This window comes from Cheilinus undulatus, linkage group 14 (assembly GCF_018320785.1).
Source record: "Cheilinus undulatus linkage group 14, ASM1832078v1, whole genome shotgun sequence".
In the NCBI taxonomy this organism is placed as follows: domain Eukaryota; kingdom Metazoa; phylum Chordata; class Actinopteri; order Labriformes; family Labridae; genus Cheilinus; species Cheilinus undulatus.
Genome location: NC_054878.1, coordinates 41630098 through 41654138, shown reverse-complemented (window position 1 = coordinate 41654138; position 24041 = coordinate 41630098). Strand labels below are relative to the sequence as shown.

The 24041-nt window shown below is 39.8% G+C and overlaps 1 protein-coding gene across 2 annotated transcripts in view; it reads left to right on the top strand.

Moving 5' to 3' along the window:
- The first annotated feature begins 5047 nt into the window (after nucleotides 1-5047).
- msra (methionine sulfoxide reductase A) overlaps nucleotides 5048-24041 on the top strand; it is a 54717-nt gene continuing 35723 nt past the window's right edge. Inside the window, exon 1 of one of the 2 annotated variants that reach the window (XM_041805979.1) lies at nucleotides 5048-5254. In XM_041805979.1, coding sequence (XP_041661913.1) covers nucleotides 5116-5254 — 139 coding nt within the window. In that variant the 5' untranslated portion in view covers nucleotides 5048-5115. Of the gene's footprint in view, nucleotides 5255-8557; nucleotides 8869-24041 lie in introns of those variants that run through there. The other variant, XM_041805980.1, reaches the window with a different exon arrangement.

The window sequence follows — 24041 nt, the reverse complement described above, 5'->3', positions numbered from 1 at the left end:
TTTTTTTTTTTTTGTCTCCAGATAGACTTCAAATACAAATAGTCCAAACCGAAGCAGAGCAACATCCGAAACCTTCCAGATTGAGGTTTTGTGTGCGCTGGGTGCAGTCGGGATGAGGATACAGTATCTGAGAGGATGGAGGGAGAGAAGTTGGGCGCAGTCAAAGGCAGAGAGGAGAGAGGGAGGGGGTGGTCCTCTAAGAGAGAGGCAGTCAGATGATCCAGGTTTTTACATCCTCAGCTCCCAGCTCTGTCCTCTTTCTCTGCTTCTCATCCTCTTTTTTTTAAAGAAGGAAGGAAAGACAGAGAGCATGCATCCCTACTAAAATGAGTGACACAGGACTCAGATTATCCGAGTCTGATAATAATAACTGCTCTCATAAAACAGCTCAGTGACATTCAATTGACCAAATGGACCACCAAACTTCTAATAAAAACCACACAACCAAAAATAAAGGCCCAATGACTCCCGAATATAGCCTATCCGTAGCATTTATAGCCTGAATTTTCAACAGCTCATCCAAAAACGGCTCCTAATCTGCAGGGAGTTCTCCAGTGTGGGCAGATTCAGATGATTTCCATTTTATCTCAAATGTGCTCTTAACTGCTGGAGTCCCCTTTTTATATTGGGTTTGTGCACAGGGAGACATCTAGCCAAGCTAACAGCTACACGGTATCGAGCTAAAACAAAGAAAGTTAGCAAACAACGCAAGAAGCTGGACAAAAGTTGTATCATCCTTTATGCCAAAAAATAAAAAAAAATAAAAACAAAACAAACAAACAAACAAACAAAAAAAAACACGGCTATTTAAAGGCTCTTGAAATTATTTCTTGACAGTTACTTTAATGACACGCTTTTTGTAAACTAAGCTAGGTTGGGCTACCGTGTACAATCACTCAAGCAGAGCATAGCTAGAGCTAGCATAACCGCAGCTTTTTCAAACAAAACACTGTAATAATTTGACCAAAACTTTTAGTCTTTTCATGCTGTTTTGACAAATACGACCCCCTTTAATATGTTTTTACAGTTTGAGGTTATATTTTGTTTTCAATCTGTTAAACTACAATAAGCTAACTCCTCGCTATCAGTTGATACTAAAGGCTATTGCTAACTAGTGTAACCTAGCATTATTAAACCTCTAAAACTTGTCATCTTCACTTGTGTTTTGTATCTTTATCAAATAGCCATTGTGGTTCAGTAGTGTTGTCTTCAAGACATTTTTTTTAAGTATGCCATTAAATTTCGATTCGGTAATACACTAGGTAAAAGGCTAGGCTAGCTCTATAGGTTGCAGTGATTTAGATGTCAGTTGGGAAGTGGGGGACAGCCATTAATAAAGCCAACTGCATCATATTTGATTCACACTTTTTTGATACCTCTATCAAATCAAAATGGTAAACAATTTACCTAAAAAAAAGTTTGTATAAAATCAAATAAATGATAAAAATGCCCTCCAGTTTCAAACAATCCCTAATGTATCAAATGTGGAACAAAAAATGTATCTTTTAAATTGTATGGCCTTATTTCTTTTTCTGGATTTCAGTTAAATAAACATCTCATTTCCACATTTCCAAAAATATAGAATTTTCTGGCTATTATTTGAGGTATCAGGCTTTAAAGGGTTAAGTCAGCACTTTACAGCTCTGAATGGTCCTCTATGCTGCAATTTTCATCAGAAAAATTATACATTGAACACAATCCCTACACTTTAGACAAAAAGGTTTTTACCACAGTTAAACAGATTCACCTGGCATGGAGGCGAACAATATCACAGTACATAATTTGGGACAACACTGCCCTGTTGATATTAATTCAGTTCAATTTAATTTTTGTACAGCACATTTCATACTAATGTAAACTCAATGTTCTTTACAAGATTAGTGCTGTGTATTACATCAAAGTAAACCCTACTGTGGTAAAGTAAACTAAGGGAAGTATGCAATAAGGAACCCCCTAAATTACTTCCCTAGTAAGGCTGCTAAGATAAGGCTAAGGCTAGGTTGAGAAGCTAAACAGCCTTTTTTTCCAAAAACATAGCCCTGTTAAAACAACAAAATAATCAGTTTAAAGCCAAATTCCACCACTCATATAATCTTGTTTCATTTTTTTCATGAAAGTAGCCCATAAAATCTTTCAATAGGCTATTTCTGTTATCCACGTTAACTTTAAGACATTTTTATTTCTCTGTGCGTTTTCTGAACTGAACTGAACCCATATCTAATCAGTCACCACCTCCAAATGAACCCTTATTGTTGCATAGTGGAATAAAGTAGAAGTAAAACCACCTAATCCAGTCTAACCACATTTGTGTTCATACAAGGCTGATGTGGGCCCTTGACAACATGGAAAAATATTTGGAAGATTTTAGTTCCTGTGGATTTCCATGTCCGCTGTTATTGTGTGTCATTTTTGTGATAATAAACATTTTCATTTAATATGTTTTCACAACCAAAAGCTACCAAACAATTAAACTTTAATGCCACAAAACAATTTGCAGAAAGCAGACATGAATCTGCATGGATGTTCTCCATCTCTCCACCTCCTCCCCTATTTGTAGGAATGTTTAATTGTGCACAAACCTCCTGAATTATTAATGATTCTCACCTTCATACAGGCACAATCACACGCTGAAATTAATATTTTCTCCAACATGAGCAGCGTTCCTCCCGGGTTCTTCCATATGGCTTGTCATCTGTGCCCCTCCATCCCCCCACCTCAGCCCGTCGTACTGGGAACCAGTAGATTGATGGGGGCTGTTTTGCGCTCATTTGACAGCACCATTACTGCCACAAACCATGAAATAACCAGGAGCTTCAGTCTCATGAAGCCTCATTTTCTTTAACCAGCTTAATTGGTTGGAGGCTGAACAATACAACCTGGTTATTTCAACAGACCTTTCTACCTATCTTGATGTATTTACTCTGTGGATGGCTTATTTTTTTCTTTATTTTTTTATATTTGCAAGCCTGTCTAGGGTTAATTACATGATAACCACATTTTTTAGCTACAAATGTAAATGCAGGGGATAACTGAGTCTAATGGGACTTGACAAGACTATTTTTTATCTGCAAGTAAAAACTTAAATGCATACACATTTCCTTAATGAAAGCTTCGTCTCTACGTCTAAATTTACCCGTAATTTTTAGCACTTTAAAATAGGATAACCAGTATGTTACCAAACTAGTTGTGTGACCTAGGTTTTGTCTCAAAGATGAAGTAGATATGACCAAAAAATGTGCAGGTTTTAAGAGGAAGTCAGCTGTGATTGCCTCAGACATATTTACAAAATCCCATGTTAGGAAATGACAGCACATAGTTGTGTTATCCCACCTTTCTCAGCACATTTACTTTATTTCATTACCTTTTTAGTTATTTTGATGGCTTTAATTAATCTCAAACAAAAAAAACTACAGACTGAACCCAGTCACCTTCAAAATAAATGAGCAGCTATCTTGATGCAGTGATAAGGTTATGCTTCATTATGTGCCGAATTAAATTATGTGAATAAGGTCAATTAATGGGAGCACAGATTCTAGAAATAAATACTTAAAATTCAGTTCAAAGGAGAACCTTGGCAAAATAGCTTCCTTTGTATACAGCGCCTGTAAAAAGTGTTCACCCCTTTGATGTTTTATCCTATTACTGATTATGCAAATCAATCATGGTCACTGGTCATCACTGGTTACTCAGTATTCTTGGCTTCCATTACACCATGAAGGCAAAAGAACACTCCAAGTAAAAGGTTGTAGAAAAGTGTAGTCAGGGAATGGATACAAAAACATTTCAAAGGCACTGAACATCCCCTGGAGTTCAGTTTACACATGTAAACCTGCCTAGAACAGGCCGTCCTCACAAACTGAGTGACCGTGCAAAAAGGAGACTAGTGAAGGAGGCTACCAAGACATCGCTGACTACTAAGGAGTTACAAGCTTCAGCAGATGAGATGGCATACAACAAATGTTGGGAGAAAGTTCTTCGGTCTGATGGGGCCAAAAGGATGCATTTTTTGGCATCAGACAAGATACTGTGCACAGTGGTGGCAGCATCATGCTGTGGGAATGCTTCTCGACAGCTGGCCCTAGAAGGCTTGTAAAGGTAGAGGGTAAAATGAATGCAGAAAAATCTAGGAAAATGCTGGAGAACAATCTTAATTAGCCTGCAAGAGAACTAAGTCTTGGGAGAAGATTTATTTTCCATCAAGACGAAAATAGGAAGCGTACAGAGAAAGCTAAACAGAAATAGTCTAAAGACAACATTCTAACCATCATACAGTATAAAATATACAATATACAAAGTAGCTTTTTTTTTTATAATAAGAGCATTCACACAATTTGCCCAAATTTTGCCAACCCTGATTCTTTCTCACTGAAAATATTTTGTGTAATGGCTGTTTTTCTATCACAGTAGTAGGGGCAGTTGTATATGTTTTGTTTTTTCTTATATGTACTTCATGTATTTTTGTAATTTTCTTTAGCTTAAATATTTTATATAATTAAATTTCAATTTCTATAAGTTGTTCTTATATTACTCTAATTATTATATATTTTAAGGTAAAATAATTTTGAACTGTATTGTATATGAATAGAACTCTTTATTAAGGCTGCCTTATCTTGCCTTCCTTTTATGTAATACAGTTTGTAGATTATGTTGCCTGATGTTGACTTTTTTGAAACTGAACCAAACTTCATTTAAAATGTTAATATATTAGCCTTATATTAAGTATTGTTGAAAATAAGTATCTTAAGTGTAAACGTGTATCTATTTAAAGATTAAATGAGGTCTTATGGCAAATTCGGCACACATATGGTGTGAATTAATCGACAGAAAGAACCAGTAAAAGGGTAAAAACAAAATTAATCATGTATTTTAAGATGGTTTGAGTTAATTTAACAAGGAGAAGTGTATAAGTTATTGGTTTGGGAAATGAAAAATACTGTATTTGGCTGGTTATAGAACACATATATTAATGCAGTCCGTTTTATTTATGGTCAGAGTTGGGTAACGTGTCCACCTCCACCTTACACAAGCCTGTTAGGTAAGCTCTCTGTTACGTAGCCTAGCTAACTCAGCTAGCCTTCAGTGTGCAGTAGGAGTGTCAGTGCTGCTGTGGAGTCAATGGTCTCCTCCTCCAGGATCCGTCTGGTTTGGCGTCATTTTGTCAATAATAGGATGGGAGATATGGCCTCGAAAACTCAGATGCCGACTCCTGAGACAGCTCTACCCGGTCGGACTGACAGCAGCATGAAAGTCTCTGGTAAGACTGACTTAGCTCGGCTAGCATGTTCGCGCTAGCTTCCGCAGCATAGTGATGTAACTTTATGACGAAATAAAGTCAGTTAGGGAGCAGATATGAGTTGTTTATTTGTTTATTTTGTGGTCAGGATTATCTCTTAATGTTAGCGGAAAATGCTTCACGTACATGACAGGAGTATATTCAGTAAAATAATCGTAAATAAGCCTTAAAGAACTCTTGAGCAGCTGTTAGCACCTGCTGTTGATATCAACCTGCTATCAACACGGATGAGCTTCCTCCGCGCATGCGTTGTTGTAAATGGCGTTTAGAAATGTACACCAACACAACCAAACGTGCCATTTCTTGGCAGTCTACATTATCTTGATACTTTTGTTAAATTTAAAAGAATTACTTCTTTCTTTTCTCTCTGTTGAGGCGTCTAATAACATCACTTTCACTTTAAGAAGCTAACCACCCATAAAGATGAATAACCAATCTAGTTCTTTTGCAAATATGTAGTTGATTCAGTAGCCTACTAGCCACTTCAAGGGTTAAACAGTCAGCCAATAATTATTTGGGGGAGTGGAGACCGACAGCCCTTCAATCATATCATGGTTTGACCCATATTTATGAGGTTGTCAACAGTGTATTTTGATCAATAACAGGAAGTCTGCTTTTTTTTTAATGTAAAAAAGAGTTCCTCAAGGTACTCTCCTGGGGCCTATCCTTTTCATGTTTGTTTATTGTTGAATTGTTTTCAGATGTACCCTAATGTCACAGTTATCCTTGCATCTGGTAAAAACTATGGTGATGTTGCACATCAGCTAACTGAAAACACACAAAAATAGCAGCCTGGCCAGATGTTTCTTTTTCAGAGTTACTTAATGGTCAAATCAAAGGTAAATGTATTGAACAAGTATCAAAGATAAAATATCTGGGGGTTATTTTAGCCTGTGAGTATCAAAAGCCATGTCAAAAAGATTTGCCAAACCATTAAGGCTAATTCCTTTGCTTCAAGATGATAAAGAACGGCTTGCCCATCAATTGTGCATTTATGTTTGTAAATTCCATGACATTTTCCCATCTGGTTAAACTGCCTTGTCAAATCCACAGAGTGTCTCTACAATCAGGCTTTAAAAATCCTGTATACTGAAAAAAATCAGACACCATCACTGCCACGTTTTAAGTAAACTGAAGATTTTAGGTGTAGTACATTTTATTCATTTACATTATGTGAAGTTTGTGTTGTATCTGCACATGCATAAGGAGACTACAGAGCTGCAGCAGATCCACTAGAGCAGATCCAAATGGAGTGGGCTGTAAGCTTTGTCAAAATGGCAAACTTTTCTCTCTTACTTTACAAATTTAATGATTTTGCTGGACTAAGTTATGTAGTGTTCAGTATCCCCCTTCTCATTTAGGTGTTTTCTTTTTTTTTCTGCTATAGCGAGCCAATTTTGGTTGTGGGAATTTATTTTATCTCTTTTTTTTGTATGGGTGGGGGGTGGCGGGCGAACTGGTATATCTGCTCTTCTTATTTCTGTTTATGTATGCCTGCCTTTTGTATTGCGTGGTGGTCCATCACAATTAGAATGGAAGGACTCATTTATATGTATTTTGGGCCATTTCAGCTTCAAACATACAACAACAGACACTAACTTTATCATTCAATGGGTCTATTTAGTCTTGTATCTTACTCTTTATGTTGTTATGGTTTTGGGTTAAATACCAATGTACACATTAGATCTCTCTCTTTGTCACTTAATATCATTTTTGATTGCTGATTTGCATCCCCACTTTTTTTGGACTTTATTTTTATTATTATAATTTTTCTTTTTGTTACTTATTTTATTGGTTGTTATTATTGCCACTGGGTTTTAAAAAAAAAAAACCCTATTTGTTTTGCAATTGTATAGTTATCAAAGGATATATTGAAGGCTTGAAGGAGTAGGCTGTACAAAGGATAAAAAAAAGGGTCAAAATACAGGACACAGCAGAACCCTACTTGCAGTTTTTGAGTTTTTGGTAACTGAAATTAATTAATTGCTTAATAATGGGAGCCTGGGACTTCTATTTTTGTAGCTGTGGTATTGAAGCAGGTATCGATACCAGGTTTTCCACCATACTGAAGTATCTCAACAACTCTAATATCTTGACTGTTATTTAAGAGCATCAGTTTCCAACCTGGGGTCCAGGACCCCCTAGGGTGGGGGCGCCAAAGATTTTAGGGGGATGCAAGGCTTTGTCTGCTCTGAGGCTGCCAAAATTAGATCTGCAAATATTGACTAAAACCATGATAAAGTAGTTCTTAAGTAGTTTATACAAATGTCTTTTGATTAGAAAAGCATGCATCAGCCTTTTTTCAGGATTTTATCAGTGAAACAATTAAAATCTATGCTGATTTTTGGCCACAGTGTGTCACTTCTTCTTCTCTCTTGGGCCCTGGGGGAGCTCCGCTTTTCTTAGGCACGTGTAGGGGAATGAAAAATGGTTGGTGAACACTGATTTAGAGGTGTTTATAAGGAAAATTGAAAACATATCAGAGATTGGCATCTGCACATCATAATAAAACACAAGTCTGCTGATTTTATGAGTTCATCATAATGCTTGTAACTCTAACATGTTAACAAAAGTGAGTTTGTGAGTCACAAAGTCTTTTCTGTGTTTAAACAGTACTAAGTTGGCAGTTGGGGCAGTTGGCACCAGCCTGCCCCCTCTCCAGTACAAGTGAGGGCGCTGAGTCTTGGCACATGATGAATAGATCTGCACTGGCACCGAACAAAAGACACAAGACACACTCACTCACCCACTACCCCTTAAACATTAAACAGAGAAACATGACAGTCAGAAGCAGTAAAGGTTGTGTGGGGATGTATTGACTTTAATGCTTGGGTTCATTCTTGCAGAGATGGGCGATTCAATATCAGTCTTTTTGATTCAATTCGATCGATTTGATAAAAGTGTGTTTGTATTTTGGGCACGGTGAGGAGGATGTGGGAGTGGAGGGGTTAGGAGGGCGTGGGTCCACCGCAGAAAGACGACTGGGAAAGATAGACTGATGGATGGAGGGGTTCAGACGGAGTGGCAGACACCCTGGAGCATCGCCAAGGCTTCTCGTGGAACGCTGCCCACAATCGAGAGAGACGAAGAAAGAGCGAGGGAGCAGAGAGGGAAGGAAAAGCCATGCCTGCAGTGGAGAGACTTGGCAGGGCTTCCCCTCCTTTGTCTGTCTGGCTCAGGGGCTGCAGCGCCAGAGGAAATCAAGAAACGTCCAGGCGTGGTGGTGGTGGTGGTGGTGGAGGAGGTGGTGGACTGGGACAGGCTCTGCCTCGGATTTGAAAAACAACAGAGGGAAAAAGTTCTTTAAACGGCTGAAACTCAGCGTCTGAAAGAGCTATAAACAAAACAAGCGATTTTCTCTTCCTGTGCGACATTTGTGTTGGAGATATTGGACCTTGCCAGGATTTCAGAGACAAACTCGACCACATTTGCGGGATAAGTTGACCTGCGATTTTGACGACATGAAATGGTATTTCTTGGCAGAGTGAAGCAACGACTCAGAACCGGACAAAGATGAATGTTTTACAAGGGGTCTACTAGAAGTCGAGACGAAGGCCAAGCGGGCGCCAAGCAAGGTTTGTGTTTGAATAGCTTGCGTAGATCACTTGGATTATTCTGGGATAGTTTTGGAAAATTTTTGGTGAAAAATCTGAACATTCAAGTAAAACTGAAGAGTTATCTGATATTTTTGTTTACATGATGAGTTGTTTTGTCTGGAAGCTGACCACGAGGGTCTGAAACAGGCCAAGCTGGGCTAGAGGATGTTAGCAAACACTGAAGAAGCGGACTGTTTGACCTCTTGTCTTTACAAAGGTGAGCATGTTGACATTGAATTTGAGGCTTTTGTATAAAAGATTCAGAGATGGGATGATAGATACTTGTGTGGATGATTCTCAACCTTTAAATCAGCGGCTGACAACTCTTCAAGGTCCACTCAGTAAATGTGGGGCTTTTATTTGTTGCACATGACTGATTGGCAGAGAGTATCTTTCCAGCCTTTTCAATTTAGATTCCCTCCAAGTTATGACTTCTAATCAGACTGAAAAGCAGCTTTTTGCAGCCGTTTCTAGTTGACAGTCTTAAATTCAAGGTCAAAAATGCAATCAGCTGTGTTGTGATGTGGTGTGGTTTAACATGCAGTGCAGTTACATGATGTAGAAGCATAGTGGTGTATTCTACACGAGTAGTTTTACATCACATTAAATGCAAATGTATGATCCTGTTAGTCACTTTGTCCTTTGCAGAATGAGGCTAACATTAGCCGTGCTAACACTGCCAGCCTTGGCTCCTCTTGCCCACATTCTTGTGCTAAGCCGCGTCACTCAGTTCTTTAGTAAAATGCAAATATAACCCGACATAGTCTATGTACAACTTTATCCCCATTTTTGAAATCAAAATAGTGCTAAACCGTGCTCTCCTACAAGATGCTATTGGTGCTATTGGCTCACTGTTGTTTACAGTGCTGTAAAAGTATTTGCCACCCTCCTGAATTTTGCATATTTGTCACACTTAAATGTTGCAGATCAGCAAACAAATTTTCATATCTGACAAAGGAAATACAAAGTGCAGTTCTGAAATGATTATTTCTTTTACTAAGAGAAAAAGCCATCCAAACCTACCTGGCCCTATGTGGAAAAATGACTGCTACCATTACTATTACACTGCCCTTGTTAGATTATGAACTAACTGTAATAAACTACTTTTTTGAAAGCTGAGATCAGTTCGACTTGCTTTGACGAGGCCTGATAACTGTCAGACCTGTTGAATCAAGAAATCCCTTAAATAGAACCTGTCTGACAAAGTAAAGTAAGCTAAAAGATCTAAAAAAGCAACACATCATGGTGCCAGCTAAAGAAATTCACAAACAGGGGAGAAACAAAGTTACTGACATCTCTCAGTCTGGGGGGGTTAGAGCGCCATTATCCACAAATGGAGAAAACTTGGAATAGTCCTGAAATTTCCCGGGAGTGGCCGGCCTACAAAAATTACTCCAAGAGCGCATCGATGGCTTATCCAGGAGATCACGAAAAATCCCAGAACAACATCTAAAGACCTGCAGGCCTCACTTGACTCAGTTAAGGTCAGAGTTCATAATTCACCAACAAGAAAGAGACTGGGCAAAAATGGCATCATGGGAGAGTTCCAAGCCCAAAACCACTGCTGACCAGAAAGAACACAAAGGCTTGTCACAGATTTGCCAAAACTGGCCTGATGATCCCCAAGACTTTTGGGAAAATATTCTGAGTACTGACCAGAGAATCATTTTGGAAGGTTTGTGTCCCATTACATCTGGAGTAAAACTAACACAGCATGTCATCAAAGAACATCATATCAGTCAAACATGGTGGTGGTACTGTGATGGTCTGGGGCTGCTTTGCTGCTTCAGGACCTGGACCACTTGGTGTAAATGATGGAACCATGAATTCTGCTCTCAACCAGAAAATCCTGAAGGAGAATGTTCTGCCATGAGTTCATGACCTCAAGATCAGTTGGGTTATGCAGCAGGACAATTATCCAAAACACACCAGCAAGGGTTTTGGAGTGGCCTAGTCAAAGTCTGGACTAAATCTGATTGAGATGCTGTGGCATGACCTTTAACAGGCATTTAAACCCTCCAATGTGGCTGAATAAAAACAACTCTGCAAAGAAGAGTTGGCCAAAATTCATCCACAGTGATGCAAAGACTCATTCCCAGTTATCATAAATGCTTGCTTGCAGTTGTTGCAACCATGCACAGCCATGTGTTAGGTTCAGGGGTGATTACTTTTTCTATAAAACTGGAGGCAAATAAGTTCTACGTCAACCAGATCAGTAAAGCTGATTCTGGCGTAATAGGTAATATATTTTAGCTTCTACAGTCATATTTTATCTGATCTCATTGATTATAATTCAGAAATTCTGTTGACATTTCAGCTCCAGGTTGACATTTTCCTCCACCCTTTAATGAAGAGGTTGCTGTCATCCTCCTCACAGCCAAGTGCAGATGTGATCAGGCATTCAGCAGCTGGTCTGGTAATCAGCAGGTGTTGTGGTGGCTGTAAATCATCATTAATGCTGCTTTCTGTGGTAAACATCCAATTTTTACAGGGAATACTTCCAGGCATGTTTTGATGTTGATATAAATATAAGGAGTGATATTGTGCCAATATGATATCAAGTTTATTTTTTAAAAAATCATTTTTTCAACACCACACTTAGAAAACAGCAGCTCAGTTAAAGCTTAAATAACTTACTATTTTAAATCTGTTCTGCTAAATTTAAAGTAACTTTACTGATATTTCAAAGTGGACAAACTAAATTTTTGGCAGCAAAAGAAAAGTAGGAATAAACTGTGACCCCCAATAAATACTGTTGTGGTAGATTAAAGACATGTAAACCAAGGTTTAAGGGGTCCTATTATGAAAAAGCTACTGTTTCAGTAGTTTTGCACGCATATTTAGACATCTGAGGTATCTACAAACCCACAAAGAGTAAAATAATAAACCAGACTAGTCTCTTGTTTGTGGTTTGCTTATGTCTGAAAACATGAAATCTCGTGATCTATTCAATATCTCCTCGCACAGTGAGTTTGATTATCAGGCACAGAAGCTGCTTTCTTGTTGGCAGGGACCAAAATATGTCTTTACCTGGCAAAGACCAAAATGTTTCTTTACCTGGCACTCCAGCTTTAGAGGACCCAAGAGGGAAATGGCTGAACTTTATTTTTAATTGAAAAGTCCTGTCTATAGTTTAGAAAAACATTTTCTTACACCCAGCTGCTACTCATTGATCTGAGCAGTGCAAAGCAGGACTAGCCGCCAAACTCCTCCTGAAAGACAGGTCAGTAACAACTGATCATGAGAAATATATCAATAAGTAAATATTCTCAAAAGTCAGCATGTTTTGTGCTCTTTGCAAGTGAGGTACAAGCTAACGACTTCAGCAGCTTTAGCAGCTCGTCTGCATACAAACTTTGGATGGTCAGGTTAGCGACATTAGCTTTTGGTCTACATACAAAGTAATGATTTGTTATGTTTGTTCATGTGGTCCACATGGCGACATTGGCGTGTTTTGGAAGGGGAAACATAAACATATTAGCTGGACTGCTCTCTTGGCTCTGGAAACCATGTTTCTCAAAGTGGCATGCTCATAAGCTACCATGAAAGCGTGCAGCTTTACTCATGCCAGCACGCTTCAGGTGGAAAACCTCCCCTGGTACTTGATCCAAATAATACTTTGACCAAAGCATGATACAAAAGTTCATTAAGACCACATGGACTGTGTAAAAAAGAGGAATGATGTCACCTTCAAAGTCAGTTATTTGTAATAAATAAATTAAGACATCTTAATATGTATCAGAGCTAGATACAGTTTTTTAAAATCATGGTTATGGTCTACAGCTCACAAAAATAAAAAACACGGCATCTAAAATATTAGAATACCGTGGAAAAACTCAATTTGCTAAGGGTTCCTAAACCTTCATTCTCTCATTCTGGTTATGTGCAAAAAACCACACTGAAAGGACAGGCTGTTCTCACAGTCTGTATCAAAGCATACAGTGCATTCAGAAAGTATTCAGACCCCCTTCACTTCTTCAGATGTTATTATGTTATAGCCTGGTGCTACAGACTTTTAAATTCATTTTTATTCTCATTAATCTACATTCAGTACCCCATCGTGACAAAGTGAAAACAGAATTTTAGATATTTTTGCAAATTAATAAAAATAAAAAACTAAAATATCACATTGACATAAGTATTCAGGCCCTTTGCAACAATTGAAATTTACCCAGCATTCCTTTAGTAGTGGTAAAGTCGTAGGTTGTATCAGTGACGATGTTGCATCTGTCTGAAAACCCGGTTTTCCCAGTTGTTTACTTTTGTCACAATGCTGACGAGTCGAAAAAAAGATGGATGCCCGTGTTAAAGCCATTCTTACGTTAGCCAGTCACTGTTTTTAGCAACATTGACCAGTTTCTCGCTGATGAGCCATTAAAACAACACATTGCACAGTATCTTATGCATTACAAGACTGTTTCTACACACTATACAGGAAAACATAAGGTAATGCTGTGTCTACAATTTCTAAAAATGCACTGAGAAACAGTAAGAGGTTCTGAGAACTGGTCAAAATCACAGCTTTTATTACACTTAATGCTCTGTGCTGCCATGTTGTGTTGTTGAGGTTGGGTTGCTCTGTGAAAGAATGAGCTCACGCATTGTAAATACGACCTCGGGAGACGTTCCATTTGCCACTTCCTGTCGGAAAGACAAGTCGGAATACAAATTTCAAATACAAAAGGAAGCCAGTATTATCTCCAGTCCTTCCATTTCTCTTTTTCTCAGCTGAGATGTTTCTACACCTTGATTGGAGTCCACCTGTGGTAAATTAAATTGATTGGACGTGATTTTGAAAGGCACACCTCTCTATAGAAGGCCTCACAGCTGACAATGGATATCAGAGCAAAATCAAGCCACGGGGTCCAAGGAACTGCCTGCAGAGCTCGGATACTCTGGTTTTTGCAGACTCCCAAGTTGGAGCCATAAATCCCAGATCCATGGAAAGCTGCAATGATGCATCTGCAACTTTGTCCCATCTCTCTACGGGACCTTTGGAGCTTAGTCAGAGTGATCATCAGGTTCTGGGTCACCTCTCTTACTAAGGCCCTTCCTGATTGCTCAGTTTGGTGGAGTGACCAAGTTTAAGAAGAGTCCTGGTTGTGCCAAACTTCTTCCAACTGAGAATTATGGATGGCTCTTGGGAACAATCCTGTCCTCATGGCTTGGTTTGTCAGCTGTAAACCTTCTATAGAGAGGTGTGTGCCTTTCCAAATCATGTCCAATCAGTTCAATTTACCACATGTGAACTCCAATCAAAGTGGAGAACCATCTCAGCAAAGATCTAGAGAAATGGGAGAAACCTGAGCTAAATTTCAAGTGTTTTTGCAACCTTATAAATAACCTCTTCTGATTATAGATAATTTTCCTGGTTTATCACTAATACTTCACATATTAATCCCTCAGAATAGCTGTGTGTCTTCTTTCCTCAGATTTGTTGCCCTGAAGTTTATTAGACATTTACAGATCACCTGTTAAACGACTGACTGTGTGGTGTTATCAGGCCTCAGACCGACACGCCTCAATCCATCCACCTTTTGTCACAGCTGTTACAACAACGACGACACGCACTCAGGGACCCCCATTGAATGAATGCGTTTGTGTGAGATCCCATCAGCGGACCTCTTTGTTGTTTACACAGTGGCCCGATAACCTTGACGGGCGTTTAAGGGGGAGTGTGAGAGACAGAACAGCTGAGGTACACCTTTTGATCAACAAAGAAAAAGGAGGAGGGGAAAAGCAGAGAGTGGGAAGCTAGTTGTTTTATCACCAGGATATTGCCTATGTTGCATCATTTAGTTTTGGCTAAAATATACTTCTTGGCAAAATTCATCATGGATTTTGTTATGTGTTTGAGTAATTTTGCAAGCCAGCCCGCCAACATTTCCAGTCTTTTGTGCTTCAGTCCCTCCTCAAGTGGAGGTCGGTGCTCTCAGAAAAGAACCTCAGACGCTCTGCTCCATGAAAATAAACTACACTATTTGTCCTGAAAACCTTTCTTTAAAATGGTCATTTGTCAACCATGGTATTGAGACACTTCTGTCACTGTGATACCACAACATTAACAATACCGTCACATCTCTAGTAATCGATGGCATGAAGATGGACTCAGTGATGGTAGTGTAGAAGTGCACTGCCATCATCTTTGGCAAGTTGAATTTCCTCAACTACTGCAGGAAGTCCTAGAGGATCAGACCTCTATGGTGTTCAGCTGCAGACCTCAGCTGCGTTTATGCTGCAGAAGCTACTGAGTTTATTATGGCTTTTACAGCAAAATCTGATGCTCCTTTACCACCATTGCAAACAAAAAATGGTCAAGGAGAACAGCATACACCAGATGTTCTTAGATCCACCACAGAGGGCAACCAGGAGAAAGTTTTGGGCAGTTTTCTGTCATCTTCTCTCTTGCAGCTTGACATTGCCACTTGCAGGCTTGGCATATATACTACAGGGTTTTCAGTGGTTTTCAGTGGTACCGTGCTTACGTGGACATTTCCTGAAACGATCCCATGTTGACAGACAACTTTTTCAAAACAAAATGGAAAAATACATCATGTGGTCTCTGTGTGGACAAGGCCTTAGATGTTTGTATTGTTAATCGATTTATCACCAATGGCTAAGGTGCTTGTTAAATAAGAGTTATTTCTAACACTCTAACTGTTGAATGGTAGTCTGAGGCACTCTGACTGTAACTCTGCGACTGTTGGGTGGTTATCAGAGTGACTGTGACAGTTGAGTGGTCATCAGAGTAATTTTATGACTGTTGGATGGTCATCAGGGTGACTGTAACTTTTGGGTGGTCATCAGAGTTAGCTCTGTGACTGTTGAATGGTCATCAGAGTTAACTCTGTGACTGTTGAGTGGTCATCAGAGTGACTCTGGGACTGTTGGGTGGTCATCAGAGTTAACTCTGTGACTGTTGAGTGGTCATCAGAGTGACTCTGGGACTGTTGGGTGGTCATCAGAGTGACTCTGTGACTGTTGGGTGGTCATCAGAGTAATTTTGTGACTGTTGGATGGTCATCAGAGTTAACTCTTTGACTGTTGGATGGTCATCAGAGTAATTTTATGACTGTTGGATGGTCATCAGAGTAATTTTATGACTGTTGGATGGTCATCAGAGTAATTTTATGATCGGTTGGATGGTCATTTGAGTTAACTCTGTGACTGATGGTCATCAGAGTGACTGTGTCTGTTGGCTGGTCATGAGAGTTAACTCTTTGACTGTTGGATGGCCATCAGGGTGACTCTGTGACTGTTGGATGGTCATCAGAGTGACTGTGACTGTTGGCTGGCCATCAGAGTTACTCTGTGACTGTCGGGTGGTCATCAGAGTAAGTATAGATGAAGGAATAGGCTTCAGTGTGCATGGCATTTGGCCACCTGGAGTACAAGCCACCACAATGGCTAATGACAACTTCAGGCCCTTCCAAAAACCCTTAGTTTCATTATAATTTCTTGATATTTTATTCAGATCAGAGATATGAAGTACTTATGAGCAGCAGACCCATGCTTTTACTTACTTTGTGTGCATATTACTTGTGTAAATACACATGAATCCATGAGTTATAGTTGAATATTTTGAAAGTCTGTGACCAGCTAAACATCTATTTTAAAATAATCTTAATGCTTCTATTAAACATTATCCTCTACCGCCTCCACAACCTTCATGAGGCTTTAGTTATTGTTCAGACTATCAAACACTTGAGTTTAGTCCTTCACATATTCATAAGAGGAAAGCATCTCCTCCACAACAACCTTGACTATTGTTGTCCTCAGCCCATTGAAGCGCTCTGTTTTTCTAACAAACTCTTAATTTATTCATAACTTGATGATGTTAACAAGTACACGGCTTCCTTGAGACACCCTGCGTGTTGTGCGGCGAGCGCAGGAGGCTGTTAGCAGCAGAACAATAAGCACGATGCTGGCGGCCGTGATGATGGGCAGTAATAAAAACCATGATGGCAATCAGAGGAGCTGCTCGAGAGGCTCAGATAGAGGCGGGGGGGAACACTGAGGCAGGGGGGAATAAATGGAAAAAAGGGAGACAGGGGAGGGGGGATGTAAAAAGAGCATGATAAGAAAAGGGGGGAGCAGGAGGAAGACGAAGAGGCAGGCAATCAGAGAAGGAGGGACGCAGGAGGAGAAGAGGGTGGGGGGAGGTTACTTTGTAGATTTAATTGCAGAGCAGTTGAAGCAATCTTTTCTATGTGAGACTCTCCAATATCCCCTAGCCAGACATTAGCTGCAGTGTTTCATTCATCACTGTCAGGTCTGCAGCTCCAGGGGGGTGGAGAAAAGGGGGAGTCCTGGACGTTTAGGCCGGGTTGCAGCTTCCTTCCAGGTCCTGGTTTTATATGGTCCCTAAGATATTCAATTTCCAGGTAGAAGTGACAAAGAAATGGGATTCAGGGGTAGAAAATCACTGCAATCATTTTACATTTATCTGATATTGATCATAAAGATACATGGGGAACTTTTATCATGATATTTTTAATGTGTCACTGCTTCTTAATAATGTGAATTAAATTGTAGGGTCAGTATTTGTCCTCTCTAAGCAATGGCTGTGCATAAGTCCACACCTCCACACCATTAGATGGATTATTGTGAAAATTGGTACAGCCATTTATTATCCCTGGAGGTTTTTCCCCCTTCAAAGACATTTCTAGTGCCACAATCAGGTTGACTTTTGGCTTTCAGAGAGAAATCTCTTAGCTGGTAATCAATGGATTGCTGTAAATTTAGTTAGAGGCTGCCTCATGATATTTACTGATAAAAGCAGAGATCTTGGAGCACCACTAGCAGGTTAAAGGTTACTCTCCTTGTGTAAAATATGTTGAGACCTACTGGAATTATGACATTTACTCATATTCAGCCTCCTTCATCAACCAGGCTTAAGGAGATATTTTCCTAAACCCTCTGACACAGTGTAGAAGAAGGTTCTGCCATTTACCAAACTTTTCTTTCCCCTGATTTGTTCTAATTCCAGATAGGAATGAGTGTCCAAATCTGGTACCAATGTGTTATTCCTATTGTATTAAACTGCAGATTTCGGTGCTTCATTTCGCCACCCTAACATGACCCCTTTTAACTTCAAATGAAAGGCATTAAATGTGTTATGTTCAAGGCTCTACACATAAAGAGGTTACATCTTTACATATATGTTCAACTGCCATCTTTCTTAGGTATTTCTTTGAATCTTTTATGATCACATGACAGCCTTTAGGTAATGATTCTCTGCTTGAAAACGATGGATTGCTCCCTCTGGGTGTGGAGGGTGTTCTTGGCCCAAGTGAAGGAGTTCAAGTATCTTGGTGCCCTGTTCATGAGTGAAGGTAGAATTGTCTGTGAGATTGACATTCAGATTGGTGCAGCATCGGCAGTACTGCAGACAGTGTACCATACTATTGTGGTGAAAAGGGAGCTGAGCCGGTAGGCAAACCTCTCACTTTACGGGTCGATCTTCATCCCAACCCATTAACCCAATTCTGGGTGATGACCGAAAAAATAAGACCGCAGGTTCAAGCAGCGGAAACGAGATTCCTCAGGAGGGTGGCTGGGCAAAGCCTTACCCGCAATTTTCACATAGGACGAGTGCGCCACGCACGAGGGGCCACGTGTTTGGTCCAACCTATAGGCGAACGACCTCGCCCACTGGAAGCGAGTCTACAGCGCAGTGCCGCGGTGCGCAGACCTGATCAGCAGGAAGAGATCACGGGAGAACTGCAGGTTCATGCAGGAATAGTATGTCAACAGCGGACTATTTTACTTTTTGGGGTTAATTTATCATCCTTTCAGGTATAAGTCCAATATATTATTTCTTCCTCCATTGAGTGAGTACATTAGGAAGTTAAAAGGTTAATGTTTGCTTAAAGGATCTGTGGTTTTATGCAAAATTCATTGGCTAAATATCTCCAAAAGTTAACTTTTCCTCGTCAATGGTGCCATTGTAGCTCTGTGACCCACTGACCTCCTGGTGACCCTTTGCTCCCACTGCAGGATGAGACGTAATGTTGATCTAGTGGTGATTCACGATCAGGAGTCAATTTATGAATATAAATTTAGAACAAAATTTAGAGTTTTATTAATTAAATGATGCTCACTTTGAACAAAATGACTCAATTATGCTCTTTTTTGACTTATCTGGACAGCATCCTTTTGTTATTACAACATTACGAATGACTCATCCAATTAATGTTAATTGTAGCATATATTTATATCCACTACTGGTGCTAAAAACAAATAAATCCTCTTTTGGTGTCATTTGGAACGGCTCCACATCCACCTTAGAACCTTCAAATTATTGTATTTGTTTTGAAGGTTTATTTTGGGCATTTTTGTGCCTTTATTTGATAGAGGACTATAGTGGATAGAGTTGGAAACAGGGACGAGAGCAGGGGAGAGACATGCAGTGAAGGGCCTCAGGCCGGATTCGAACCCAGGCCGTCCGCATACATGGGGCGGGCCTTAACCACTCGGCCACCTGTGCCCCTCTCCTCTCATTCTTGTGTGCCTTCTGTGTTTGCACACTGCCCTGCAGTCTCATGCTCTTATATGGGCATAAAACTATGCTAATTAGGAAAGATATACACAAGCTTACAGCTTACAAGGAAATGACATTCATTCAGATGAGAACATGGGGAAGAGAATTCAGTTTAGGAACACGTAATGTTTTACATGCAAATTTGACAAAACTCTGGGCATTGTTTCTTAAAAACACACTTTTTGCATTACTGCATGTACAGAGAGAAGTAATTTGGACTCATGCATGTTCTGCCTCTGAAATGCATACAGATATGAATACATACATTTATTTTGTACGTATTTTTGCGGCCTGTAGTCAACCAGAAGAAAACTTGGCAGTGACAGAGAGCTGAGCAGTGACAGTAGAAGTGCCACTTAAAAACCTGCATGACTTACGTCACCTGAACACATTCTGTGTAGACATGATGAGACACACTGATCATACAATTGCAGTCCAATTACCTTCCTAACATCCTCCTCTGTCTCCCCTACTTTCAGATGTGTAAAAACAAGCCAAAAGACACAGATAATTGGCTGCAGTGCTCTTTTACTTTGAGGTTTTTTCAAATCTTTGTGTGGAAACTTTATTCTTTTTGCTACCATCATGGCTTTCTTTGTGCTTTTAGCAAACAATAGAAGAAAGAAAACAAGTTAAGAAGTAAAAAAAGGATAAAAGAGACACAAAGACAGAGTGACGCAGGAGTCTGACTCTGCAATTTGCTTCCAGTCAGCTCTGTGTGCGAGATGACGCAAACATTGTTCTCTGGTTTATCTTGGAGAGGCAGAAAACAGTGAGACTGTTTCTGTAAAGAATAATATATTCACAGTGAAAAAAGGCTGGAGTTAAATACACACAAAAGAAAACATATTGACTTTACAACAATAAATTCAGTGCTTGCCTTGTTTTCTTTACCTTTTTGTGTTTGATTTCATGTTCTGTAAAGATTGAACAATGATAAAGGATGAGCTGAAAGGACAGGAAAAGGAACCAAGAGTGTATGGAGTGCTGATTGGCTGATTTCAGAGCAGCTCCTCGTGCCTCAGACACGCAGGCCTGAGCTGAAATAGAGCAGCACTAATGCAGAGAGTGTGTGTGCTGCAGATGTCACCATGGATAGAGGCCGGCTCTGTGATCAGGCTTATTATTGTGACAGGATTTCAGGGGCTGCAGAAGAGACTGGGAGGCAGCCTGGTTACTCACAAATACACTCATGTATTAACACACACACACTTGTTCCTAAATGAAGTGGCTCCCTGTTTTGATGTGAAGTGTCCTGAAGTGCTTTCTAACCTCTTTCGCTGCTCTTTACTGCAAAAATAAAAGCAAATTAGTTGCCAGTGCAAACAGAAACTAGCTTGCATATACACTCCTGGCCACTTTATTAGGTACACCATGGTCTTTCCTCCTGAGGACTGACTTAAATCTTCCCTACAAGCTGCTGCAAACATCCCTCAGAGATTTTTGTCCATATTGACATGATAGCATCACACAGTTGCTGCAGATTTGTCATCTGCACATCCATGATGATCACCCCGTCTCAAAGATGCTCTGTTTGACTGAGATCTGGTGACTGTGGCCATTTCAGTGGAGTGAACTCATTCTAATGCTCATGATTCCAGTATGGGATTATTTCAGCTTTGAAACATAGTGGTATCCTGTGAAAATAGAAGGTACGAGAGAGCTTCTTGAAACTACAACCCCAGTTCCAAAAAAGTTGGGGCGCTTTGTGAAATGCAGATAAAAAAGCTCATAAACACATATGTACAATAGAACAAAAACAACATATCAAATGTTGAAACTGAGACATTTTACCATTTCATTGAAAATATTAGCTCATTTTGAATTTTCTGGCAGCAACACATCTCAAAAAAGTAGGGACAGGGCAACAAGAGGCTGGAAAAGTAAGTAGTACTAATTTTAAAAAAAAAAAGCTGCAGGAGCATTTTGCAACTAACCAGGTTAATTGGCAACATGACTGGGTATAAAAGGAGCTTTTTAGGGAGGTAGAGTCTCAGAAGCAAAGCTGGACAGAGCATCACCATTATTTACGCCAACTTAAAATTGCAACGACTTTGAACATCCTACCATCTACAGGACATAATATTATCAGAAGTCATAATATGATCCCTCCCATATGGGGGGATAAAGGGGAGAGCTTTCTGGAGCCCAGCCATATAGGGGACCCATGGAAGTCAGGAGAATCATGATCCATTGTATAGTAAAGCTGTGAAAACCATATTTTAAATCAAACTTAAATTAAAAAAACACTCATCAATGCATCAAAAATATCAATTTTATGTATTTGTTTAAGACACAGGGGTTAGCACTGTTGCCTCACAGGTTCCCGGTTTGCTTCCCAATCAGGGCCTTTCTGGCATGTTCTCCCCGTGCATGCGTGGGTTCTCTCCGGGTACTCTGGCTTCCTCCCACCACCCAAAACATGCTCATTAGGTTAGTTGGCGACTCTAAATTGACCATAGGTGTGAGCGTGCCTGGTTGTCTGTCTCTATATGTTGTGATTGACTGGCGACCAGTCCAGGGTGTACCCCGCCTCTCGCCCAATGGCTGCTGGGATAGGCTCCAGCATCTTGAACCCCAAACAGGATAAGCTTTATAGAGGATGGACAAAGGGTAATGCTGTAGTACAATAAAGCATTTTTCAAAAACAGAATTCACCTTTTTTTTTTAATGTTAACAATGACGATAAGCACATTGACTAAACCATTAGAAAAGTCTAAGCCAAGCCATGATGGCACCATTGCAAATATAATGAACAGAATTTGTAAAATAGGTTAGAAGTCTCAAAAAATTGGCTGAAATAAGTGTCAGAAAGTGGTTAGTGGCAAATATGAGTGAAAAGCAGCAAATATAGGTTAAGACGAGGCAAAACTAAAGCAAAAATTATGGAGAATGGTGAGAGTTGTTAAAAATGAGCAGAAATGGGTTAAAAGTGGAAAAATTTGGAGTTAAAGTAGTGAAGGGGTTAAAAGTAGCAAAAAAAATTGTAAATGTGGCAAAATGGTTAAAAGAAGCAAAAAGTTGTTCCAATGGGGAAGCAAAATTGACAAAAATGGGAGAAACAGTGATGAAAAGGGGTAAACAAGTGGCACTAACAAAATAATTGGAACTTCAGAATCCAACATTAGCTTGACAGTCTTTTTAGCTCCAAAATGAAGTAATGTTAGCTAAGATGCTAGCACCAGTTCTACTAATCTAACACACACCCATTCACTGGGTTTGTCAGGGGCCCAGATAACTCTGTGGGCAGGCCTGGTCAAACGATTCAGAGAATCTGGAGAAATCTCAGTGTGCAAGGGACAAAGCTGAAGGTCAGTATTGGATGCCTGTGATCTTTGGACTTTCAGATGGCGCTGCATTAAAAACAGACATTGTTCTTTACTCAGAATCACTGCATGGGCTCAGGAACACTTCTAGAAATCACTATCTGTCAACACAGTTGGCTGTGCCATCCACAAATGCAAGTTAAAGCTGTATCTGGCAGAGATGCCGTCATATGTGAACATGAGCTAGAAACACTTCATTTTCTCTGGGCCAAAGCTTGTTCTAAGAATATGTTTTTGGGGCTTTTTTATGCCTTTATTTATAGAGGAGGACAGTGGATAGAGTCAAGAATGGGAATGAGAGAGTGAGGGAGAGACATGTGGGAAAGGAGCCACAGGCCAGACTTCAAATGGAAAACTGTTCTGTGGTCATATGATTCAAATTGGAAATTCTCTCTGGGAGCTGCATCCTGTAGACTAAAGAGGCGAGGGACCATCAGAGCACAGTTCTAAAGCCTGCATCTCTGATGGTACGGGGTTGTATTAGTGCCTATGGCGTGGGCAGCTTACACATCTGGAAGGGAACTATCAATACTGAAAGACAGAGATTTAAGAGCAACATATGCTCCCATTTAGACGTCTCTCCTGCTCACAAATAAGCAGAAAATATGTCAAGACCAGAAATCACAGAGCTGACAAGCATTTAGAAAAGCCTTCATCACTGAAGGCTGCATACAGAAAAGTACAGGGATGACAGGGCCACTTTACCTCACCTTTGGTGGTTTAAAGTTTGTATAACTATCCAACATAAGTGAACATATTTCATAATTCAATTTAGCCAACATCACAGCTTTCCATTCATGGCTTACATGGCAAATAGCCAATCATTGTTGAGGAAATTGGCTATCAGATTTCTTTCTGCTTGACCAGTCTGGTCATTCTCATCTGATCTGTGCCATCAGCAAAGCATTTTGGCTCAGGAAACTGCTATTTACTGTATATTTTCTCTTATTCTCACAATTGGTGGTGCTGCTTGTGCAGATTTGGAGTTTCTAAAATACTCAGTGCAGCCTTTGCCATGTTCAGAGCTGATTAGATCACCTTTCTTCCTCATCCTGATACCTGAACTTCAGGGCATCAACTTGACCATATCTCCATTTCTAAAAATTGATTGCTGCCATGTGAGTGGCAGATTATATGGGCTATTGAAGAGGTGTACCTAATAAAGTGGCTGGTTAGTATGTAGTATTAATAAAAACATGTATGAGCTCATGGAAAGGATATAAAACAAGCTCTTTTTTCTTGAATGTACTAAATTAACTGTATTAGCGGAGATAAACAAGATA